Below are 25,555 nucleotides of genomic sequence, written 5' to 3'. Positions count from 1 at the left end.
GACATTATAGCGTCTTCTCCCTCATGAGAAAGCCTGAAGAGTCATTGGAAGAAGTCAAAATCCCCTCAGAATGAAGTGCAGAAGGTCAGGGAATGGCAGGATGAGACTTTAGGATCTGCAAGAAGATTCTCCTAGGAAAAATCAAGTTTCACAATGTAAAGAGGAATATAATGGAACCATGAAAATAGTACTAACCCCATGCAACATGAGCGAAATACGTATGTCCTTTAAAGTGAATACGTACTAAACTCAATCAAGATGTTGCATCTACCGCCCTGTGGAAAACAACAGCATCCTTACAGGTATCAGACAAAGCTCACATCGCTAATGAGAGCTTCAGGGATGAGGCTAACAGCCACATAGCGCGTGATCCTTCGCGGGTTTGATAGAATAGGTAACTGGCTCCTGGTTAAAAGGAGCTGTACAGCCCTTCCTGTCTGGTCGGGGGGCTCATCTAGCATGTGCCATGAGAAAATGGTGACAGGAGAAACCAGCGTGATAAGCATGGAAATCTGAAGTCCAGGCCCCCTCAGAAATAGAGAAAGAGAGTCCTGGCCGCAGGAAGATGCGCAGTGTCATTATGCCCATAGAGACAGCCCGAACTTGGAAACTGTTTGTACTATCTTTAGGCATATATATCCTGTGCCACTACTAGACACATGCAGCTCAGCACAGAGGCCCAAATAAGGACAGTTACCAACAGACAAAAGCTCAATCTGCAGGGACCCCAAGAGAGACAATGAGATACCTGTGTGAAATACAGGGCACTATCTTACTGCTGATCTCGCCGTGCCGTGAGTTGCCGTATGTCGCCCCAGTCCGGAGACAAAACGAGACTGGATGACCTAGCACAGGTCAGAGTCTCTCTGGTAAACCCCTTGAGTGCTAACCCCAGAGTCCGATTAAACAAGCAGCTTCCTTCAAGGGAGTACAGCAGGAACACAGACATAGACATATAAAGCTGCCCAAGCTTGTCCCAAAGCTGGTGAAACACATATAACTTGTCTGAACCGGAAAAGAGAGAAGCCCAGCATACCCTGACCAAAGTCAGCTGGAAATAAACTATCGGAACGCTGCAGCTCTCCCGCCATCGACGGAGACCCAAGCGTATGCCTGATTCTCACTGACATGTGGCTGCTGCATCAACGCTCCTAGAAACATAGTCGGATTCAAGCCCCGCAAAATTTACCCTGCCGCGGCTTGCATAGAAATAAAATCAGACTCAGGGAATAACAGAAGAATGGCCCACAGCGCCGGAAAAAACATGTCCCATCTCATGCTGCTATAAACCGGCACCTGCATAATCAGCTGCACATGGCCGTGACAAACACCGATGAAAGAGAGCCTCAGAATAAACAGGACTACTATTGCTGCACTGAAACCCAACAATGAGAACAAGTGCGAGCATGAAATTGCACCGCTACTGCTGCGCTGTAACCAACAAGGAAACCAAGCGCGTGCATGCAAAGGGCGGGAAGTCCCGGCTCCCTCCACAGATTTCTAGTCATAAAACTTAGCCTCAATAAAATATCCATGCCTTAAACGTATGTTGACAGAACCCACATTACTAAGACTCCCAAACAGAACAAGCTTGTTGTTAGGGCCGGTTGAAGCCAGTTAGATCTGGTTGATCAGCAGTAACCAGGCAGAATGGAGGAACTGTGGTCTCTTTTTTTTTTTTACACAGAAGGGAAAGAAGAAAAATATTGAGACCCAGTCAGACCCTCTATCACTGGAGGGAGGGTGAGGCAGGGACCTGAGGGGGCCCAGGTGTAACCCCTAAAGCCGGCACCGTTCAGCCGGACACCCCTATCTCACTGAAGAGAAAATCTCAACAGGAGAAATAGCATTGCCAACTCACTGAAGAGAAACCTCAACAGGAGAAACAGAATGGCAGTCTCACTGAAGAGAAACCTCAACAGGAGAAAATAAAGTTCCAGTCACAACCAGAATTCAGGAGCTAGTTGAATAGCAACCTTTTCCTGCTGGGAGATAGAGAATATTGGATAAACAGGAGGAGTGCCAGCCAATAGGACCACCTGTTAATCAGTTTCTCTATCTCCGCCTGCTGGTAAATGTGGGCTATCCCATTGGTCTCTGGATTCATCTGCTGCTGTTGCTAGGGAATGGTTGACATCATCAACGGAGCCCTGATGCGGAAGCCTCACAAGCAGACTTGCATGTAGAAACTAGAAGTTTTGAGTCAGCTGCACCGTGCATGCGCGAGTGCCTACCCGCCCAGCACAGGGCGCGTTTCCCCAGTTCAGATAGCTAGCAGAGAAGCCAACCAGGGGAGGTGGGTGGGTTGTGAGAATAGCTGCTTGCTGTCCCTGGATAACACCTGTTATGGTAAGTAACTGTGCTTTATCCCAGGACAAGCAGGCAGCCTATTCTCACATATGGGTGACCTCCAAGCTAACCAGAATGGGATGGTGGGAGTGTTGGCAATTTAGGAGAATAAATTTTGTAATACTGTCTGGTCAAAATGGCCATCCCGTCTGGAGAAAACATCCAGACAATAGTGAGAAGTGAAAGTATGAACCAAGGACCAAGTAGCAGCCTTGCAAATCTCCTCAATAGGTGTAGATCTGAGGAAAACTACTGAAGCTGCCATTGCTCTGACCTTATGGGCTGTGACTCTACTCTGTAGGGGTAATCCAGCCTGGGAATAGCAGAAGGAGATACAAGTAGCCATCCAGTTGGAGATGGTACGCTTAGAGATAGGATGTCCTAACTTGTTTGGATTAAAGGAGACAAAAAGTTGAGGAGCAGTTCTGTGTGGTTTGGTGCGTTCTAAATAGAAGGCCAAAGCACGTTTACAGTCCAGAGTATGAAAAGCTGATTCTCCAGGATGAGAATGAGGCTTTGGAAAGAACACTGGAAGAATAATGGACTGGTTGAGATGAAATTCCGAAACCACTTTAGGGAGGAATTTAGGATGAATACGGAGAACCACCTTGTCATGATGGAACACAGTGAAAGGTGGATCAGCAACTAAAGCTTGCAGCTCACTGACTCTTCAAGTAGAAGTGAGAGCAATGAGAAACAGTCTTGTTTGATGAAGTGATAAGGATGTTTGAGGAGTATGATGGGTCTAGAATATACGGATGTGAAGCAATGATATGAACACCCCTGACACAGCATTTTCATGCGAAACAGAGGGTTCCCCGTTGGGTGCAAGGACTGTCCGGCCTGGATTTGGAAGCCATTAGCAGCTAAGTTATTTTTTCTTGCTTCAACTGTGGATGTTATGAGCTGGACTATACTGCCTTTTGTTACATTCACCCACTGATTTTCATCTGTACTAGGCATGCTGGTTGATACCACCTGGCAGGCTACTTTAGTTGCCTTGTTTTTGTACTACTTTTTTTGCATTTACATATAAAACAGCTTTTGTAGGAGTGGAGTTTTTTTGGCCAGATGAAGCTGAACTGAGGCCTTTTTCTCCACTTCTTTTCTTTCTCTTTCCCCTTTTTCTTGTGGGAGTGTGAATGCTGTTGGGTGTAAGTTTAAGGCCTTGTAGTGTTGCTGGGGGGGGGGGGGGTGCATCATTTATCCATGTGGGGCTTTGTTTTGAGTGAGTAAGGGATATATTCTGGCCCTAATCCTCTAATATTAAGTTTTAGTGGGACAAATTTTTTCCCCATGCCATTCTCTATTTCACATCACTATTATTTAGGCTGCTCTCAACAAACTTTAAAACAGTTGCAAACAGTACAGAATACTACACTGAGCTTGATTTATTCACGGAAAAAAATGATCATGTGACAGATTATTATATTAAATTGCACTGGTTGCCTGTGAGAGTGAGGGGGTTTTATAAGTTTGATTGCGTTCTTTATAGTGTTGAATGGTCTCGCCCCCTTCTTATTTGGTTGAGCATTTTCAGTTTATCATGGGAAGGGATATGGCAGAAAGGAAGAGAAAGACCCTTGGCAGAACAGAGTTAACGTGCTAATGGTACAGCAGGAGCCTAGAAACATAGAAACATGATGGCAGATAAAGGCCAAACGGCCCATCCAGTCTGCTTATGTGCAGTAACCATTATCTCTTCCTTTCTCTAAAAGATCCCACATGCATATCCCACACTTTCTTGAATTCAGACACAGTCTCTGACTTCACCACCTCTTCCAGGAGACTGTTCCACGCATCTACCACCCTTTTTGTAAAAAAGTATTTCCTTAGATTATTCCCGAGCCTATCATCTCTTAACTTCATCCTATGCCCTCTCATTCCAGAGCTTCTATTCAAATGAAAGAGACTCAACTCATGTGCATTTACGCCACATAGTTATTTAAACGTCTCTATCATATCTCCTTTCTCCTTCCTCTCTTGTGCCCTCCCCCCAAAACCAACACCTCAGTGGTCAAGGGAATCATCAATTTTGGAACATCCTCTCTCTATTAGTAACTTTCATTCAGGATCTTGGTCCGACTGCTTTATCTGTATGCCGATAACATTCAGCTTCTGGTAGACCACGATACATGGGCCCAGTTCTGTGTGAACCTTATTACTAGTCTCAACACTATTGCATCAAGGATAGTGGAACCCTTATAAATCTAATTTTAAACCCTTATAAATCTGAGGCCCTGCATTTTCACTGCAAAAGTTAATAGGGCTTATATCTCGGAGTTCTATAGCTCAGAGTGCTCTTAGATTCTTCTTCATCTTTTGATCCACATATAAAATTGCTTATTGCAGTCTTATGCTGTTAGGAAGATAAGATCTCTGAAACTCTTGCTCAGCACTAGCACAGTACAAACTTTGATTCATGCTTTGGTCATTAATCCTCTCAACTATTGTTATTCTCTCCTTGCCAGTATCCTAGCCTATTATTTGAAAACTGGTTATAACTTGTTCAGAATAGCACTGTAAAACTGATGATGCTGTTCAAACAAAAGGGGAACCATCTTTCCCTTCTTGTCGGAACAGTACTGGCTTCCTATTTCTTATAATATCCCGTTTAAGCTGCCAATTCTCATTGCATCTTTAACTCAGGATGTCTTCACTATTTTAATTTAAATTTGAGCATTTGTATTCCACTTAACCGGCAACAGTTCTAGATAAATTACAACAACAAATACAATACACAAATAAATACCCAGAATAAAAAAGAATATTCATTTTTTTTAAATTAAAGGTAACTAATCTCAGTTCAAAAATACTTTCTAAATAACCATGTTTTATTAGCACACCTAAAACTCATACAATGCATTATAATTCTAATATTTAAAGGCAAAATGTTCCACAGTTCAATGGTCCCATTAAAATAGAATTAGAAGTCTTCTTCAGTAGAGGTTATTAATCTGATATCAGAAAGTGACCTAAAGCAGAGCTCAACAAAATTTCTTAGGATCTAGGACAGGGGTGGGCAACTCCAGTCCTCGAGGGCCAGAATCCAGGCAGGTTTTCAGGATTTCCCCAATGAATATGCATGAGATCTATTGCATGCACTGCTTTCAATGCATATTCAGTGGGGAAATCCTGAAAACCTGACTGCATTCCGGCCCTCGAGGACTGGAGTTGCCCACCCCTGATCTAGGAGCTAGACTTGAAAAGACTGGCATTTCTACTCATTTATGCACATTTATAAAGTAAAGATTTATAATATACTGAAGATGATGCACACAAATTAGATTATAAGCTCTTTCGAGCAGGGACTGTCTAATGTCAAAATGTACAGTGCTGCATATACCCTTCAGCACTATAGAAGTGTTAAATAGTAGTAGTAGTAGTAAGTTGTTTTAACACAGTAGAAAGGAAGGAGCAGTTAAGAGGCAACTGCTTTCCCCTTTTACCCACCCCAAGGTCCCCTTTTACCCATCCTCACTCCCCCTCATGATCTGGCATAACTCCCTCTCTCTGTCTGTGGTTCTAGCATCTCTCCTCCATTCTTCCAACCACTGATCCAGTCTCTGTCTCTTCCATCCCAGTCTGATCCCTCTCTCCCCCTTCTTCTGCGCCCCTTCCTGACAGGTCCAGCACATCTCCACCTTACTCCAGCCTCACCCCCCCACCCCAAGGTTCAGCACATCTTACTCTTCTCCACCCCCATCCCCCAATGAGTCCAATATATCTTTCTCCCTCATCCCCCCCCAAGTGACATATCTCACTTCCCTGGACTCTACCCCCTACAGGACCCTGGAAACTTGCTTTGATCAGCAGCAGCAGCCTTCAAGGCATGCTGATCTGGCTGGCGTCGGGGACTTTCCTTTGCCAGGTCCCACCCACAAGGAAGCAGAAAGTTAAGTTTCAAGTTTATTACTATCCTGCAAATGGCATGAGCCTTCTAAGTAGCTTACAGTCTAAATAATTAGGGAAGGGGAAAGGGTTAAATGAAAATGATGCAAATATTAAGATATGGAAAAGAACTACAATTTGTGATAAGAAAGAAAAAGGGAGGGAAAATAACATAAGGTTGTCTGTATGTATCTACAGTGTCTGGTACTTAGAGGTAGGGATAGTTGGGAGAGTGCCCTAATATGAAAACTTATCTCAGGTGGGCATAATAAAGGAATTCTTAGCTAAGTAGGCATCTTTAACGAGGAATGTTTTTAAATCAGTTTTAAATCGTTCAAAGGACATCTGAAATCTTAGTATACCTCACAAAAAATGGGATCAGCAAAGAGAAGGCCCTGACACTGGGCAAAGAAGCATGTCTTGAAAGCGGCTTCTGACAACACAGGATCAAGGTAAGTTTGGAGAAGAAAGGTAAACGAGTGACCCTGAGTTTGGTGTGTAAAAACTAGGGAGACACATGCCAGCTGGATATGGTAGGGGAGAGAGGGGGACTGTGGGTAGGGATAAAAATACATGTTCAGGTCAGAGTGCAAAACCTAGGCACTAGGTCCGATTTTTTAGGCACTATGATGACCTAGTACCTAACCAAAGGGTTCTTTTTGGTTGATATAAAATTACACAACACAAAATGTAATCAGGACTCGTATCATATAAAACCTTGAAAGTCATGGTCAGCATCCTTGATCTCTATACTAGCCTTGCAAAGAAGCCAATGTCATTTCTTCAAGTACAGTGTAGCATGCTCAAACTGAGCACCATCTCATATCAGCACTTATACAATATTACAATAATCTATAACTACTTGACTTATACTACCCCCTCCCCCTTTCCTATAGAATACTTTAGTTTGAATTCTCAACATTTTAAGTTTGAAAAGTTATTTATGAACCACACTATTCACTTGCAGAGTATATCAGAACCCCCCCAATACCTAACACATCTTTAATGAGGATTTCTTCACCAATCAGAAATGCTATTTTAAGTTGGTGTACAAAATGGAGAATGCTTAACCCAAAGAACATTCATTTCATCAGGATTAGTTTTTTAAATTTAACACATTCAGGTATATATTAAAAACTCTATTCATAAAATAATATATTGACTCAACATCAGAAATAAATGACAACAAGAGAATATCATTTGCGTAAGAAAAATACTTATCAAAAGCAAATCAAAAAAACTTCCCTATATCCCTCAAATAAAAATTTTTTAAAAAAGAATAGGGAATACCATGCTTCATATCTCAAGGAAATGAGGGGTTTTTTTCTGCCAAAAATCTTGCAGAGATCTTATTCAGCAGGAAGCCAGAGAAACATGCTGAGTCTGGAAGAATTTTAAGCAGCAGCTAACCATTCATCCCTTACATAGAAAGAAGTGTTCACAAAAATTTGATAGCTTCATGAGTAGAATCACTTAGCTCTACAGATTGCTACTTCACTGGAATTTTTACATCATACACTCATAACAGAGTCCTTTAATGAGGTAAATGGGCATGCAGTGATGATTATGTAACAAATCAAATCCAGGGAATTAACTAATTTTTACACACAGCAAACCAGTTATACCATTTTCATAAAACTGTCATGATTGCCCACTGTAAAATAATAAAATAGTAGAAAAAAAATAAAGGATACAATTACTAGTTTTGTTTAACATAACTGTCATATTCACCATTGATTTTTCAACGTGAAATTAGTGTGCAGGAAAGTGGGCCTTCCAGGGTTCCAGGTACATGTAAAAATATCTTTATTATATAAAATGCAAGTCAAATTTTCAGGCTTGTCTGGAGGCACTGTAAGAGACAAAAATATTCTTAGTATTATTCTGAAAAATCAAAAGAAAACAGGGATATTTTAGAAAGGCATCAACTTGCTAAGTTTGGACATGAGGCAAACTGAAAAGGCCCTGTTGAGCTCTATAGCCCAAATGGAGATAATAGCTATTTTAAAAGAAAAGAATTAACTTACCTCCAATACTTTTGCTAACTTGTCTCAGTCTGACACAGCCTATGTTTCAACCTACTGGACTTCTTCAGGGAGATGAATTAAGGTATATGAGAAGTGTTGGAAAAGCTGCTCTTTGATTGGTGTAGAATTTATGAGTGAAATGGTGTGGTGTACAAAAAAGCATGAGGCCTTCAAGTTCTGAGCAATCAAACTTCCATTTATTGAAGTGTTTCAGCATTTCCACCTGCGTCAGGGGTCATTCAATGTAATCCATACAAAGATCAATGGAAATACAGTGGTGCCTCACACAACGAACTTAATTCGTTCCAGGAGCAAGTTTGTTATGCGAAAAGTTCGTTATGTGAAACGCGTTTTCCCATAACAATACATGTTAAAAAAAATAATTCGTTCTGTAGCATAAAATATGCTAAGATGACATAAAAAAAGATAAATTTATCTTGTTAGAGCTGTTAGCATGATATAGAGGGGATATATGTGAAGGGGAGGGGAGACAGGGGTTTTGTTGATCCTTGCTGTGTATTATAATCACCCCCCACATACTCCCCAGTACCTTTTTTAATTCCTCCCATCTTTCCCAGCCAGTGGCGTACAGGCCAGAAGCGCAGAGATCAGGAACAATTCCTCTGCACGCCTGTGTGGGCCCATGCCGATCTCCGAATGGCTGCAGTTAGTTCTTGTGAGTCCCGCGAGAGCTGGCTGCAGTTAGTTCTTGTGAGTCCCGCGAGAGCTGACTGCAGCCATTCAGAGATCAGCGCAGGCCCAGGCAATAGCACAGAAGGCTTGCTCTTGATCTCTGTCTGCGCTTCTGGCTGGGAAATTTGCTAGACCACCAGTTCGAGTGAGCGGGTGAGATTAAAGTTGCAGCAGTGGTGGCTTTTTTAAAAAAATATGTGGCGGCGGGGGGAGGTTTAAAAATATGCAGCAGCGGCGGCAGGGGGGTTTAAAATATGTAGTGCCACTGCACAGGGAGCCAGGCGGAGAGAGGGCAGTTAAGCGATGCAGCTCGGGCGACTTCGTTGTGTGAAACGAAGTTCGTTGTGGGAAGCAAGACCTGAAGTTCGTTGTGCGCAGCGTTCGCTGTGAGAGGCGTCCGTTATGCGAGGCACCACTGTATAGCCAAACAGATTACACCAAATATTGACTCTCTCAACTATCAATGTCCAAGGTATAGCAAGAGTGAAGTTACACCTGCATATTAACAGCTAATGCGAAATGTTTTGAATTAGCTGTTTCATACGCAGGTGCAACTTCATTCTTGCTATACCTTGGATATCAATTGTTAAGAGAGTCAATATTTGGTATAATCTGCTTGGCTATTTTTCCATTGTTCTTTGTATGGAATACATTGAATGACCTCTGACACAGACGGATACGTCGAAACAAAGACCATCTTGTGTTCTACAATAAATGAAAGTTTGACTACTCAGAACTTAAAGGCCCCTTGTGCTTCTTTTTTGTTTTCTACTTTGACTCCTTCTCTATTTTGACTAACTGAAATGGTGTGGTGGCAATGTTAGTCCACTTTTTAAGGCAATATATAATAACACAAAGAAAAATGTCTAGTGTTTCCTGTATATGTGTATGAAAGAGAGTCAATCTCACATTTCCTATGTAGCTTTATAATTATTACTATACACGTACATCAGAATAATCTTAACTTACAATAATTAGACAATTTCCAAAATACTTTTATAATAATGCAATATAAAATGTATTACATCTAAAGAAAGATAAATACTTACAGCTCACTGTGAAAAAAATTCCATGAAGAGTTTGTTCTATCTGACCATAAAACCGAATGCTGCATGTAAGAGGGCTTTCAAGTGAAGATGAGACGTTGAGAATCACGCTGGAAGTTGTTTGGTTAATGATAGTATATTTTTCTTCAGGGATCTTAGTAGCTTTGATTCTCCAGATAATTTGACTGGCATTTTGTTTATAAGAATCAATGCAGGTCTCATTGAGAGTGCAAAATGCTGTAAACTGGGAGCCTATTGCCAATGCGGACGGTTCTGGGGTGATTTTTGCACAGCCAAACGGACCACCTGCAAACCCCCCCCCCAAAAAAAAAATTGGTATTTTAAGGCACTAGAAATGTAAGAATGTTGAATAATCATAGCAACAAATAGTAAATAAGAGCAGTATGGGTTATCTATTCTGTCCAGTAAGGTAAATCCCCCTTTGAAGCTTGAAATTTATAACTTGTTCTCCTTTGACTATTACTACTACAGTCAAACCTCAATTTGCGAGTAACCCGGTTTGCGAGTGTTTTGCAAGACGAGCAAAACACTCAGCAAACTTTTGACTCGCAAACCGAGTGTTGACTCGATTGGCGAGCACCCCCCCCCCCCGATAACCTGCATCGTTCCCCCTGCTCGCAAAGGCCCCCTCGCTCCAACCGGCACCCCCCGCGTGAACCGGCTCCCCCGCCCGAACAACTTAAACTTACCCCCAGTCTGGCACCCCAGACTGGCACCCCAGTCTGGCACCCCAGTCTGGCACCCCAGTCTGGCACCGGCACGCAGGCACAGATCGTGCCGGTGCCTAGAAGATCTTCTGGCTTCTGCCTGCCTTGAGAATGCATCTGCGCATGCTCAAGGCAGGCAGAAGCCGGAAGATCTTCTAGGCACCGGCACGATCTGTGCCTGCATGCCGGTGCCAGAAGGGAGGGGGGGGTAAGTTTAAGTTGTTTGGGCGGGGGGTGCCGGTTGGAGCGAGGAGCCTTTGCGAGCGGGGGGAGGGGGAAGGAGCGATGCCAGTTATCGGGGGGGGGGGGGGGGGATCGTATCAAAGCGAGTTTCCATTATTTTCTATGGGGAAACTTGCTTTGATAAACGAGCTTTTTGGATTACGAGCATGCTCCTGGAACGGATTATGCTCGTAATCCAAGGTACCACTGTATTTATCATTTCTAAAGTGCTGAAAGGCATACGCAGCGCTGAACATCAAAGTTTATTTAAAATTTGATATGCCGCCTATACATAGGGCTCCTTTTACAACGGTGCGCTAGCGGTTTTAGCGCGCGCTAAAATGCCATGCGCGCTAGCCACTACCGCCTCCTTTTAAGCAGGTGGTAGTTTTTCGGCTAGCATGTGCTATAGCATGCACTAATCTTGTGCATGCGCTAAAAATGCTAGTGCACCTTCGTAAAAGGAGCCTGACAAAAGTAAAAAATATTTATTAACGATACATGCAACAAATTAACTTACTGGAAACAAGAGGGTAGAACAACAATATTGACTAGAAAAGAAACATTTAAGGTGAGAACAATAGGTAGGATTAAAAAAAGTGAATAAAAGTAAAAGAAATCTCTTAAGATATTATCATTATTGTCCTAAAAAGGACGTTTAAATGTTGTAAGCATCTTTGAATAAAAATGCTTTAAGTTTTGATTTAAATTGAGTCAATGAAGTTTCTTCTCTTAGATTAATTGGAGCGGCATTCTACAATGTAACATGTAATAGACGGCCCCTGCTTAGAAAAGCTTACAATCTAATTTAGGCAAACAGTACATATAGGGGTTGGGGAGTTTCTAATAAAGGGAGAATGGCAAGATGGGCATAGGTATCATATGAGGAGTGAGCTTTTAGCTTGGATTTGAATACTGGTAGTGATGGAACTTGACATAATGACTCTGGCAGTCAGTTCCAGGCATATGGCACAGCAAGATAGAAGGGATGGAGTCTGGAGTTGGCAGTAGGGGAGAAAGATATATATAGGAGGGACTTACCAAATGAACAGAATTCATGGGAGGAAGCATAGGGGGGAGAAGTGAGGAGAGAGATTGTGGGACTGCCAAGTGAATGCACTTGTAAGTCAGTAAGAGGAGTTTTGAACTGTATTTGGAAATGGATGGGGAGCAAAATAAGGCATTTGAGGAGGGGTAATGTATGTCGGCTCTTGCAGAATACAAGTTGTGCAGCAGAATTATAGATGGATTGAAGAGAGAGATGGTTGAGTGGAAGACCTGAGAGAAGCAAGTTGCAGTAATCTAAGCGAGAGGTGATGAGAGTGTGGATAAGGACTTTGGTAGAGTGCTCCGAGAGGTCAGAGTTTGGTAATACTGTATTATAGAGTAAGAAGCGACAGGCTTTAGCAGTCTGTTGAATCTGAGTGTAGCAGGAGAGAGAGGAGTCATTGATGATCCCGAGGCTGCAAGCAGTGCATCATGGAGAAATTCCCTTATATGGCAGACTGGTTCAACCCAGTGCATCCCAGAGCATGGAAGGAGCCATCATTTGATGGTCTGAAGGCAGGAGTGAATGGTCATCGCTTCTGCCTCGTTCAATGCACATGGGTCCAGGGAGGCTTAGAAAGAAACTCAGGGGTAGGGTGGGTGCCACTAAACACTAGGGACTTTGCTTTTTTTTAAATTCTAGCTGGAAGGGAGAGGTGCCACTAGACAGTTTTGGAGGGAGGGAAGAAGCTAGCTGATCATTTCAATGGTTAGGGAGGGCCATCAAAATCCTGGGAATTTTTTTTAATATTGGGGAAGGAGCAGGGTTCAATAGGGCAGAAGGGAAACAATGTCAGAGGCCAGTGCAGACTGTCAGTCAACTGCCCCCCCCCCTTTTTTTTTTTTTTTAATTGTCCGATTGTTTCAGCTCCCACACATCCAAGGAAGGGGAGGGGGTGTATCTGTTTTTTTGGTATTGTTCTCTGATGGTAAATGTTGGATGGGAGAGGGAGTTTTATTTTTGTATTAGTACTGATTGATTATAAGTGCTTATCTGATTATTATTTGTATGTATATTGTTGTGCACTTTTTGTTGGATTTGAAAACTAAATAAAGAGTTAAATTGTCGCTCAGTCAGTGACAGAGCCAACTGTGGTTCAGGCACTGATAGCAAGGATAATACTTGGCAATGAGCTGCAGATTACTGCTGTAATTTTAACGGCAGCAATTTGTATACTCATTGCTTACTGCATTCTATGGCAATTTTTTTTTCTGGGAACCCCACATATGGTCAGCAGCCTCCCACCCGCGATCCGGCACCCCCCCCCCCCGGCCTTGAGCATGTGCAGATGCTCAAGGCCCAGCAGAAGAGGAGGCCGATCTTCGGGCACCGGCACAGGACATGCCGGTACCGGTGCCCAGATGAGGGTAAGAAGCAGCGGGGGGGGGGGGGGGAGGGTGTGCCGGATCGTGGCGGGGGGGTGCCCAATCGCGTCGGGGGGGGGTGCCGGATCGTTGTGGGGGTGCTGGATCACAGGGGGGCCTTCGGGGGGAGCAATGCCGGTTCTCGTTGGGGGGGAAACACATCAAAGCGAGTTTCCATTATTTCCTATGGGGAAACTCGCTTTGATAAATGAGCATTTTGGATTACGAGCATGCTCCTGGAACGGATTATGCTCATAATTCAAGGTACCACTGTACATAACAATACAGTAAGTTTAATAAAGAGGAAGATGAATTGGAACAGCCTACTATTGGATATTGTATGGAAAGGGGGGAAAGGGATACAGAGGGGGGGACTAAGACAGGTTCAGGTAGGAGGGGCTAGGCAGGGAGTAGTCTAGAGGAACAATTGCTTTTTTGTGGTGGGCGAGAAGGAACGGGGGAGGATTTAAACAGGAATTAAGATGTATAAGTAGGAGACAAAGGCCTAGATTCACTAAGGGCACAGATCGGATCCGATCCGTGAGGGATCTGATCCAATCAGTGTCCAGGGGGCTAATTCACGAATCGCCCCCAACCAACCGTCCGGATCACTCTGAAGCGATCCCGACGCATGAGAAGACCATCTGTAGATGGTCTGCGCATGCTTAAAGAGTAGCAACCTTTTTTGAAAAAATTTTTTAGCCAGCCTAGCGAGTCTGTGGTTTTAACCCGCTTTAAACCTGCGGGTTAAAACCATGAGCTCGCACTGCGGGAGAAGGCTGGGGCAGAAAGCAGGAGAGTCCAGGGCACAGAGATGCAAAGTTGGGCAGAGAAAGCAGTAGACTCCGGGGCACAGAGATGCAAAGTCAGGGCAGAGAGCAGGAAATGCAGTCAGAAACAACATAAACGACTGGTCCCTAGCAGTCGCTTGTTTGTTGATCGGCCAGCCCAGTCGGTGATGCAGTTTTGTTTTTAGTGAATCGCTGCCTGCCTACATTTGAATGCTGTTCCCCCTCATTTGCATGCGTGGATCGGAGGGTGATCGGGACAGAGGTTAGTGAATCGGGTCGGAGGGAAATCGGGTCACAAACTGATCGGTACACGATTGGTTTGCTTAGTGAATCTAGCCCAAAGTGATGAGTAGAAATTTTGATGTGGTTGTACTACAGTTATTCAATAAATATTGTAAGAAAAAAAATGTGGCAGCCACCATTTTTCTTTTTAAACACCGATAGCCTTGAGTTCCAGTATCTGCAGCATCAAAATTTGATATACAAACATAAATGTTACATAATTGCTCCTTTCATGTTACCTTTTCCCTTTCTCAACTCTCCTGGTTGCAGACACACAAACAGATGGACTGGAAATAGTTTCATGAGGAATGCTCTGCATGCTTTTCTCCAAAGCAACTCTCCCAACACTGATGCTGCACCCCATTCCTTACAGGCTGGTTTTATTGATTCAGATCTGTGTTTCATTTACTTTCTGTAAATATTACTGCAGAGTCAAGTGACAAAATTGACTGGTAGGCCTTCTTAATGGTTGCTATTTACTGCAACACCTAGTGACTGAACTATATTGTTTGCTTCTGGATGTGTGTGTACAGTTTCCTAGTAGTGGAGAAGCACAGCAATGCCTGTTACATTGGGACAGTGGCATTCTATGGCTAAATTGTAAAATACATCCTTAGAAATCTGTTCAGGGTAACATCTAGTGGTTAGATATTTTATCATACTGTTTCATTCTATTATTCTTCCCAAGTCATGGAATGTTTGAATATCACTCTATCCCAAACCATCTAACTCCTCTCCCATCCAATTCAGAGATACAGATAGAGGCAACAAATATACACACACAGAAGTTGGAAAAAGTTATAGCCCAAATTCTATAAATGGCGCTGCTAGTTAGGCACCGTTATAATGGCACCAGTTTTAATTGGTCTAATTGCCTTTAAATCGATGCAATAATTGATTGCATCATTTATAAATCAATTTAAATATAATTCTTTTTTTTTTTTTTTTTTAAAGCGACAGCGCCTCCACAAATGGCAGTGGAACCGTGACTAAGGAAGCACTTACCGGCACATAAGGGTAAAATACAGAGCTGTGCAAAAGTTTTGCATCACCTCCGAGTAATACATTGTTCCGTCTTTCTTGCTGGATCACAGCAATATTTCTGACGCCTACTACTACATATTATATACTGATGTGTTCAGAATTTTATACTCTTATCACCCTGCACATTTTAAATTGATTTAGGACTTTAGATTTAAGACTCAAAACACATAAACCACAGAATGTTAAAAAAAAAAAAAGTTGATATTTCGTAAATGGATTACATTAGCTATTTCAATAAATAAATTTATTTGTATTTTAACTGTTACCCCCTTCAGGAGGAGGTAGCCCTGAAAAGGGCTGGTTGTTTTCTGCTATTCTAATAATATATGGGCCAGCCTTTGTTCTTGATAACAAGCTTGCAGAGTTGAGGCATGGAGTCAACCAATTTTCAAAGTTCATCTGGCTGTACAACATGGTGCCAAGCATTAATCAGTGCTTCAATCAACTCGACCTTTGTTTTTGGGTGTTTTCTTAACACCTTGACAGCAAGATTATTCCACAAATTCTCAACTGGATTGAGATCTGGTGACTGTTCTGGCCATTCCAGTCGCATATGGCTCGATGTCATCCACTTTGTCACCATCTTTGCCCGATGACAGGGTGCATTGTCATCCTGGAACTGGAAGTCGCCCTGGAAGAGACTACTTGCAGACAGAACCGTTACGTTTTGCAAAGTGGAGAGATACTTGGCATCATTCATCATGCCATCAATCACCTGAAAGCGTTCAATGCCATTAGCTGACATACAGCCCCAGACCATGATTTTTGTCAGATGTTTTACAGTCAAGTCTAGGCACTGTGGTTTGAAAGCCTCATTCTTAAATTGTCTTACAAACGTGTTGCACTGGCCTCCTAACACACAGAAAGCACTCTCATCGCTGAAGAGAACGTTTTCCCGCAGCTCTGGAGTCCACATGCTGTACTTTCTGGCCCACTCAACCTGCCACTTTCTTTGCATCACCATTACCAACGGCTTTTTTCTTGCTCTACAGCCACGTAGGCCAAACTACAGGCACCGCCAACGTACTTTTGAAGCAGATACATTCACTAAACACATTTCCTGCCACTTGGCTGACAATTCTGGTGATGTGAGTTTGCGATCTGCCACTGAGATCCGGCGAACAACCCTGTCCTCTGGCATAGTGGATTTGCGTGGTCTTCCACTTCGAGCCCTGTCAGTCACATTTCCTGTCTCTTTTTTCTTACTGAGAAAGCATATGACTGTATTTTGATTGCACTTCATCCTGGCTGCAATTTGCAGGCTTGAATAGCCTTCTTCATTAACTACAACCACCGTCACACGTTCCTCTTCTGAAAGATTTCTAACTTTTCCCATGTTGCGATTATGCTGTTACTGGAGTAGCAAACAGTTATGAAAACTGATTTTCCAGCTTTGCCACATATACGCATGAATGCTGCGCTGTGATTGGTTCCTCAAAACCAACACCATTGGCATTTTTTTTATCCCTCCCTCCCTCCCATTCCCCTGTGCAGTAGAACTGTTGAGCAGCATGTTTTCATCTCCCCCCGCCACTACTGCCACCATGCAGCAGACCCCACTGGCCCTCCCACCGCGAGACGACCTACAAACCTCCCGGCTGCAGCAGCATCCGCAGCACTCTAAACACGCTACTTCGCGGCCTTTTACTGCCCGTGATTTCCTATGCCACGTCTCTGTCTCGATATCATCAGGGACGCGGCAGAAGAAATCAGGGCAGTAGAAGGCCGTGAAGCAGCGTGTTTAGAGTACTGTGGACACTGCTGGAGTCGGGAGGTTTGTGGTCGTCTCGCGGTGGGCGGGTCAACAGGGGTTCGGGTGTGCCGGGAAGGGGGTGGGAAAAAAAAATCGACGACAAACTGCCTTACAATGAGTGCTGCCTTACAGTGAGTGAGGGGGAGTTGAAGCGCGCATGCGCACTCCTGCCAGCCAGGGAACTACGGATTATGCAGGTAGGAGTGCGCATGCGCGCTTAGCATTTTATTATTATAGACTAGTCTTTAAGCCCGTTACATTAACGGGTGCTAGAATATGTGTGTGTGTCTGTATTTATTTCTTTCTCTCTCTCTCCTTAGCCTGTTTCTGTATTTCTTTCTTTCTTTTTCCTCGGCTATCCACCACCACCCCTTGCCTGCTCCCCCTGTCCATTCTCCCTTCTTTTTTCTTCCCAGTGTCCACCACCACCCCTTCACTGGTCCCCTTATCCAGCAGCAGCCCTTCTCCCTTTGTTTTAACTCCCCACCTGTCCAGCAGCACCTCTTTTCTGCTCCCCCTGTCCAGGAGTAGGCCTCCCTTCCTTTTTCTGTCCCCCTGTCCCTCAGCACCTCTTCTCCTGTCCAGCAGAACCTCTTTTTTGCTCCCCCTGTCCAGCAGTAGGCCTCCCTTCCTTGTTTTGCCCCCCCATCCATCAGCACCTTTTCCCTTGTCCAGCAGTACCTCTTTTCTGTTCCCCCTGTCGAGCAGTAGTCCTCCCTTCCTTTTTTTGCCCCCCCCTGTCCATCAGCACTTCTTCCCCTGTCCATCAGCACCTATTTTTTGCTCCCCCTGTCCAGCAGTAGGCCTCCCTTCCTTTTTTTGTCCCCCTCCTTTTTATGCCCCCCGACATCTGGCTAAAGCCGCCGCGGCCTGCAGGCACCGACAGCCTCTGCGGCCTGCTCCCACTCCCTCCTCGCCGTCGGTTGTGGTGGCTCCGTGCTTAGCCACGGCGGCCTGCAGCTTCCACCTCTCACTTTTGCCGGTCTGGTCTGGCCTGCTCACCTTGCCGTATTTTTTTTTTTAGTTGAAACACGTGGCGGTGGCTCCTCTCATGATCCCCACCTGCGTCGGAAGTCCGACGCAGGCGGGGATCGTGAGAGTAGTCACGGCTGCGTCTTTCAACTAAAAAAATGCAATACGGCAGGGAGCAGGCCAGACCGTAAGCCGCGCATGCGCACTTCGTATGGGTCGCTACAGCTCATGGAAAACCGGCGCACGCATAGGAAGTGTGCATGCTTGTCTTACCGTTTTATATTAGATGATGATGATACATAATAATAACAACTTTATTTTTATATACCGCCATACCATAAACAGTTATAAGTGGTTTACAAAGGAAGAGACTGTATACAGACAGTGACATTACAGAGAACTATCAAATTTACATTGGCATGTTAAGTTTAGTCAGGTTTATCTGGCAGTGTATTGGAAGTAAATTAGGTTGAAGTGGGGGTCAGAGAAATTTGTCAAAGAGATTTTTATTGACTTTCTAAACGTTTGGTACGAAAGTGCGTTTGGGATGAAGTTGGTTAAACATTTGTTCCATTTGCCTGCTTGGAATGATATTGTTCTATCGAGGTATCTCTTGTAGGTGCAGCCCTTTAGGGATGGAAAAGCGAACAAGTAGGTACTGCGTGTATTAGTTGTGCCTGGGAATTAAAATTGGTGAAAAAAATAGGTTGGGGATGAACCTGTCATGGTTTTGAAACAAAGGCAAGCAAACTTAAAAATGACCCTTGCTTCCTTGATCTAAGGCAGCGGTCCCCAACATTTTTTGCACCAGGGACTGGTTTCATGCAAGACAATTATTCCACGCAGTGGGGTTGGGGGGTGGGATTCAAGCACATAATCAATAGCGTGCATAATATATAATCTAATTATTACATTAAAGAAACAGTCCTAAAAAAACAAAAAAAAGGACTGTGGTTAGAAAGAAAAGATAGGAGGTTAACAATTACTTTCGTTCTTTACCGTACTGTATAGTAACAGTAAATGATGACAGATAAAAAGACCTGAATGGTTCATCCAGTCTGCCCATTAGTTATACTCATTAAAAATACATGATTAAATTAACTTCTCTCTTCTCTTTGATATTTCTGGGTGATAATCTTACTAATACAGTATGGTAACCACAAAATTAAACTACACAAAGCACAATCTTTTTCCCCTCCTAGGGTACATCTCTCCCACCACCATCCAACATTTCTCCCTCTCTCATCACCTGGACCATGTGCAGCATCTTTCACCCCTGCCCATCAGCCCTATCACTGGCATAACAAGGGTGGGAGGCACCCCCTCGCCCTTTTCTCCGCCCGCTCCTTCCCTGCCCCGCCCCTATCATGCGCAGCCACCCCTTCCCTTCCCCTGTACCTGTTTAGCTTCCCAAGCGCAAGCAGCTTCTCCAACTTGCTGCCCGCGCCACCATTGGCTCTCCCTCTGACATCATTTCCTAGTCATGGGATCCAGAAGAAATGTCAAAGGAGAGCGCCGAGGCTGGCATGAGCACCAGGTTGGAGCTACTGCTAGAGGTACAGTGGAGTGTGTGTGTGAAGTGAAGGCGCACATGTGGTTGGGGAAGAGGAGGGGGGGGGGGGGGCGGGGAAGAGAGGAGCTGGCAGCCTAGAGGGAAAGCTTCCGGGTCAACTACAGGCAGGAGCTGCTGCTCGTGGCTTTGTGATGAGAAGTGCAGCTGGGAGGAGGGAGCCGGCTAGAAACTAGGGTCTGCCTGTAATGTAAAAGATAAAATAAAAATTTCTGTGCAGCCCAGTTCGGCACAGCCCTGATCTAAGGTGCTGGAAATTATTCTGTGAATCCTTTGTAAGGACAGTATATTTGTGCCTTTATAAAATAGCTAGTGTAAAGGGTTGGGAGAATTTCAAGATTCAAACTTAAAATATCAATAAGTTGGAAGCACTTCCCACAATGCCTAGTATATGAGATCAATAAAGAGGGGGCTTTCCTTTGCATGTGCTGATACAGCCTCCCACTGGGGTAAATTTATAATGCTTACTTGAGGATATAAAGTGCTGTTCTCCACGCAGTTGTTCTTCAAGTCTTGATGTTAGCCCATGGGAAACTATTAAGTAAGGAAAGATGCAAGAAGCAAGTGCTTTAGTGTGTGTAACCTTCAAATCATCATAGCCCTTGGACCCAAGTGCTAAAAAGCTGCATCAATGCTACTGGTCAAGGACACTTCTATTCTAAGTCTTGGCTTAAGTCTGAGGTTTGCTCTCAGAGCAAAGTGTCAAAGAGGTTAGAGGACCCTTTGGTAATGCCCAATTTCCAGGGTCTTCTTTATGAGTTTTAAGGTCATCTTTGAGCTAGACATTTGACAGGAAAACCTGAAGTATTCAGTGTAACACTTTAGATCAGTGGTCTCAAACTCAAAACCTTTGCAGGGCCACATTTTGGATTTGTAGGTACTAGGCGGGCCTCAGAAAAAATAATGTCTTATTAAAGAAATGACAATTTTGCATGAGGTAAGACTCTTTATAGTTTATAAATCTTTCCTTTTGGCTAAGTCTTAATAATAATACTGTAATTTATAGCTAAAGAGACATAAGATCAAGAAACTGTTTTATTTTACTTTTGTGATTATGATAAACATACCGAGGGCTTCAAAATAGTACCTGGCGGGCTGCAAGTTTGAGACCACTGCTTTAGATCATATCTTGCAGCAAGGAGGTATCACAGCTTTTTCTGAACTATATATAGCACTCAGCATCAATAATCTGTGAATGTGATTTTGAAAGTACACCTGAAATATTGCTTGAAGCAACTACACTTCCCCTCCATATTCGCAGTTTCCGTATCTACGGATTCACTTATTCACGATTTAAAAATTCCTTTTTCGGGCTATTTTAATAATATTCGGGCCAGTTCTGCCTCTAACCCCCGCTTTCTCCGGCTATTTTAAGCCCTATAAGCCCCCCATTAAGCCTTACCTAGTGGTCTAGCGGGTTTTCGGGGCAGGAACGATCTTCCCAAGCTCCTGCCCCATGCAGATCGCTCACAGGAAATGGCTCAAGAAACTATGGGAGCTCAAGGCAGCCATTTCCTGTGAGCGATCTGCACGGGGCAGGAGCGTGGGAAGATCACTTCTGCCAGAAAACCCACTAGACCACCAGGTAAGGCTTAAGGGGGGGGGTTTCAGAGTTTAAAATAGCCGGGGGAAGTGGGGGTTAGGGGCAGAACCGGCCCGGATATTATTCATGGTTTTTTAATATTCGCAGGCCGGCCATGCCCCTAACCACTGCGAATATGGAGGGGGAAGTGCAGTATACTTCTTTGCCAAGGTCAAGAAACAGATGAAGCAAAATCAAACCAGTGAAGAAATGTTTGAAGATAAGATGCTCCAAAATAGTAACAACAAATGTCCTAAACAAATCCTTTGACCAGTTGGGACTATAGTACTGGTACAGGAAAATACAATGGTCAAAACATAGATGGTACAAAGCTTCTGAGGGATGTCCAATGACCTGATGTAGTTTTTTGAAGGTTGGTTAATCAAATAGAGTAAACATTAAAAAAGAAAAAAGAAGAGCTGCAGAAGTCCCATAATGGCATGCTTGGATAAACACTCTAGAACAGGGGTGCCCACACTTTTTGGGCTTGCAAGCTACTTTTAAAATGACCAAATCAAAATGATCTACCAACAATAAAATAAAAAATAAAAAAACTCACAAAGCACATCACACTGTACGCAGAGAAAATGTTAATTATAATTTATATTCGGGGTTTTTTCCCCCCCAAAGAGGTCAAGGCAGATGTCTTTAAAATATGCAATGTCACCTCAGTAACAACTATACAAAAATAGACAAATATACCCCCTCCCTTTTCTTTCTCTCTCTCTCTCTGCCCCCTTCTTTCTGTCTGTCTTTCTTTCACTCTGCCCCCCTTTTCTTTCTCTCTTGTCTCTCTCCAGAGAAGGCAGCACTGTTAGTTGGTCAATGGAGGAACAGCAGCCTGTTTAGTTCCAGGAAGCATGAAGCTCTGTGTCTTTCTTTCTCTCTCCCTGCCCCCCTCCCAAGCAATCGTCTTTCTTTTTCTCTCCCTGCCCCCCCCCCCAGCTGCCACCGCCGCAGATTTCTCCCTGCTTCCACAACGGCCATCCCGGGCTCCATTATTGCCTCGCGTTGCCTTTGCGTTCTCCCTGCTTCCCTTTCACGCAAAAGCCAGGCCCGTGCAGCCATTACAAGCGTCAACCCCCACCCCCCACCCCACGACATCAATTCTGATGTCAGAGAGGAAGTTCCAGGCCAGCCAATCGCTGCCTGGCTGGCCCGGAACTTCCTTTCCGATGTCAGAGCTGATGTCGGGGGGAAGAGAACGCTTGTGTAACGGCTGCACAGGCCTGGCTTTTGCACGTCGGGGAAGCAGGGAGAATGCAAAGGCAACACGAGTCTATCGTGGAGCATGGGATGGGCTCTGCGATCGACTCACATTGCCCTTATGATCTACTGGTCGATCGCAATTGACCTTTTGGGCACCTCTGCTCTAGAACACTTTAGAAAAATCTGGAACCTGTCGCATAACCCATCTGAATGACAGTTGATCTGCTTGTCAGAAAACAACAATGCAACAATCCATGTCCATATAATATAATCTTATAGCATGTATATCTGGACACTAAAATTCTGAGGTTTTCCAAAATATCTTAACATTTTAGCATAATATCTATGTATGCTATAATATATATGATACGATAGTATTACTTTTTACCTATGATTGTCCTTTTCCATTATACATATTCAAGTCTTACCTGTAACAGAATAAGTACTCAGTACAATGGGTACAGCATATATAAACCAGCTCCAACCAGATAACATTTTGTCCAATATTCCTGTAAAAACAATATTGACAATTTTACTATCATCTTTCATCCAAATGTTAATTTAACAGATTTTTCTAGCAGAAAGACTATCAGACCCCAGTAAAAAATAAAAACAAAGCAAAAAACAAAACCACACATCTCTTCCCCTCCCCAAAATGTCCATGTCCACATTAAAATTAAACTTTTCTAAACACTCATTTGTGGTTTCCATGCTATTTAAGATTAAAGAAAGAAAGAAACAACAAAAAAAAAAAAATCACAGCTGTTAGTAAATATTTTTCAGTCATTTTTACACATAAATGGAATATTATTTCAATGATTACTGTCTCAGGACAACAACAATGAATAAGCATTAGATTTGCACACATTGGCAACTCAGTGCATGTATATCTCTCTCATGTACATTCGCCATGGATATGCCTACAACCAAATCAGTTAGGCGAGTCTCTAAGAAAGAGTTGGGGGAAACACTCTGGGGCTCATAATAATAAAAAAAATCTACAAAGTGGCCCAAATGTGTACTTGGACGATCAAAAAGCCTGATCATCCAAGTACCCATAACCAAAGCTGGTTTTAGATGTATCTAAAACCAGCTAAGGCCTTTCCCCTGCCTCTAAACGCCTAGAGCGAAAAGAGGCGTTTTTAGAGGAGGGGAAAGGGCGGGAGGTAGGTATAACCAATAGTTTAGGCAGGTTGCCTAGTTGGCACTTATACGTTTTTTTTAATTATTATTTTTTATTTTCAAGTTTTACATAAAGTGTACAAAATATTAAAATACAATTGATGAATACACAATATCACTTTTATATCTAATACATCATATTCTAAATATATTTTTATCCCTTCTCCCTCACCCCACCCTTCTATTACTTTTCAATCATACATTACTTAGACCAAGTCAAAACAGGAATAAGTGCCGAAAAAGGAACCACTGAGCTGATCGCGGCTGTCGCAATCAGCTCATTGGCCCCGGCAACCTGCCTATCGACCCCAAGCAACGATCGCAGCAGGAGAGATGGCTCATCTTCCCTGCCACGATAACGATCCCGAAATGCCGTCAACTAAGACATGGGCAGGAAGGAAGGATCCCCCCACGACCGCCCCCCCAAACCCCTGATCGGAACCCCGAACCAACCCCCTCATCCACTGACCCCACCCCCAACACCCCCTCTTTACCTTAAAAAAGTTGGTAGAACGGACGGGTCCCAAGCCCATCATCTTCAGAATGGCTAGCCTTAGGGCCTGATTGGCCCAGGCGGCTCAAGTCCTCCCCACAGGTGGGGCCTTAGGCGCCTGGACCAACCGAAATTGGCCTAGTTGCCTTAGGCCCCCTCCTGTGGGCAGGGCCTTAGGCACATGGGCCCAACCCAGCCCATGGGGTGGGGTGTCGTGGGGTCGGCGAGGAGTCTCATGGGTTGGCGGGTGGGGGGGCTGCGTCGGGGCAGGAGGGCCTTGGATCACTCCTGCCCTTATCTTAGTGGGGGTGGGGGGTGGAAGGGGGTCACCAGGGCAGGAGGGGTTGGGCTCCCTCCTGCCCCAGCCGATTGCTGGGCTGCGTCGCGGCAAGAGGGGTTGAGCTCCCTCCTGCCCAATCTTGTCAGGGGGAGGTGATGGATCGTGACAGAAGAGATTGGCTATCTCTCCTGCCGCAAAAGTGGTCCCAAGTGCCGCGGTTGATGGCATTTCGGAATCGTTATCGCAGCAGGGAAGATGAGCCATCTCTCCTGCCGCGATCATTGCTGGGGGAGGGGAGGGGTGTGTGGTGTGGATTCTGTAACCGGTGTTCTTTTTGACAGACACTGGTTACAGAATCCAGCTTTTAGGTGAAGGACTGGCTTCTCATAGAAACATAGAAAAATGACGGCAGAAAAGGGCCAAAGCCCATCAAGTCTGCCCACTCCAGTGACCCTTCCCCTATGAGTTTGCTCACCAACCTCCTGCCCTTACCTCATTAGAGATCCCACATGAATATCCCATTTATTTTTGAAATCTCCTTCACCTAAAAGCTCTTGCATTGGGTGTTTGGGACTTAGGCTTTTTTGGTTGATTATATGTTGTTAGTGTAGACGTAGTGGTGGTCTGGGCGTTTAAACAGCTGAAAGTAGAGGCAGGCCATTATAAAAAACAAAACAAACAAAAAAAAAAAACCACCTCCGTTTGGACGTTTTTTTTTTGAGAATGGACATTTTCCCTGCTTCTACTTTCAGTGTTTAGGGCCTAGGCCAAAATGGGACTTAGACTTTTTTTTGTTTTTTATTATGCCCCTCCACATTACAACAAAGCATTTCTCACAGCAAGCCACAAAAATTTACCCCCCCCCCACCAAAAAAACAAACAAACCCCAACAACCCTCTTCCACCCATAAAAGTCACAGACTTGTCATACAAGGCTGATCTGCAAGCATTGTTATACAATATATAAAATTTGTAAGTGCTATAAATTTATTTTGTGAACACAAAAATGATTGCTAATTAATCCATACGA

The 25,555-nt window shown here is 43.9% G+C and overlaps 1 protein-coding gene across 3 annotated transcripts in view; it reads right to left on the bottom strand.

Moving 5' to 3' along the window:
* Positions 1-25,555, bottom strand: part of IL6ST (interleukin 6 signal transducer) — a 171,581-nt gene that overhangs the window by 131,820 nt on the left and 14,206 nt on the right. For all 3 annotated transcript variants that reach the window (XM_033931128.1, XM_033931119.1, XM_033931109.1), the window contains exons 2-5: positions 23,000-23,080; positions 20,249-20,314; positions 10,010-10,312; positions 7,972-8,092 (exon numbers count right to left, since the gene is read on the bottom strand). In XM_033931128.1, coding sequence (XP_033787019.1) covers positions 7,972-8,092; positions 10,010-10,312; positions 20,249-20,314; positions 23,000-23,066 — 557 coding nt within the window. In that variant the 5' untranslated portion in view covers positions 23,067-23,080. The remainder of the gene's footprint in view (positions 1-7,971; positions 8,093-10,009; positions 10,313-20,248; positions 20,315-22,999; positions 23,081-25,555) is intronic.

Source organism: Geotrypetes seraphini, chromosome 1, assembly GCF_902459505.1.
Source record: "Geotrypetes seraphini chromosome 1, aGeoSer1.1, whole genome shotgun sequence".
NCBI lineage: Eukaryota > Metazoa > Chordata > Amphibia > Gymnophiona > Dermophiidae > Geotrypetes > Geotrypetes seraphini.
This window is presented reverse-complemented; position numbering and strand designations above follow the sequence as displayed.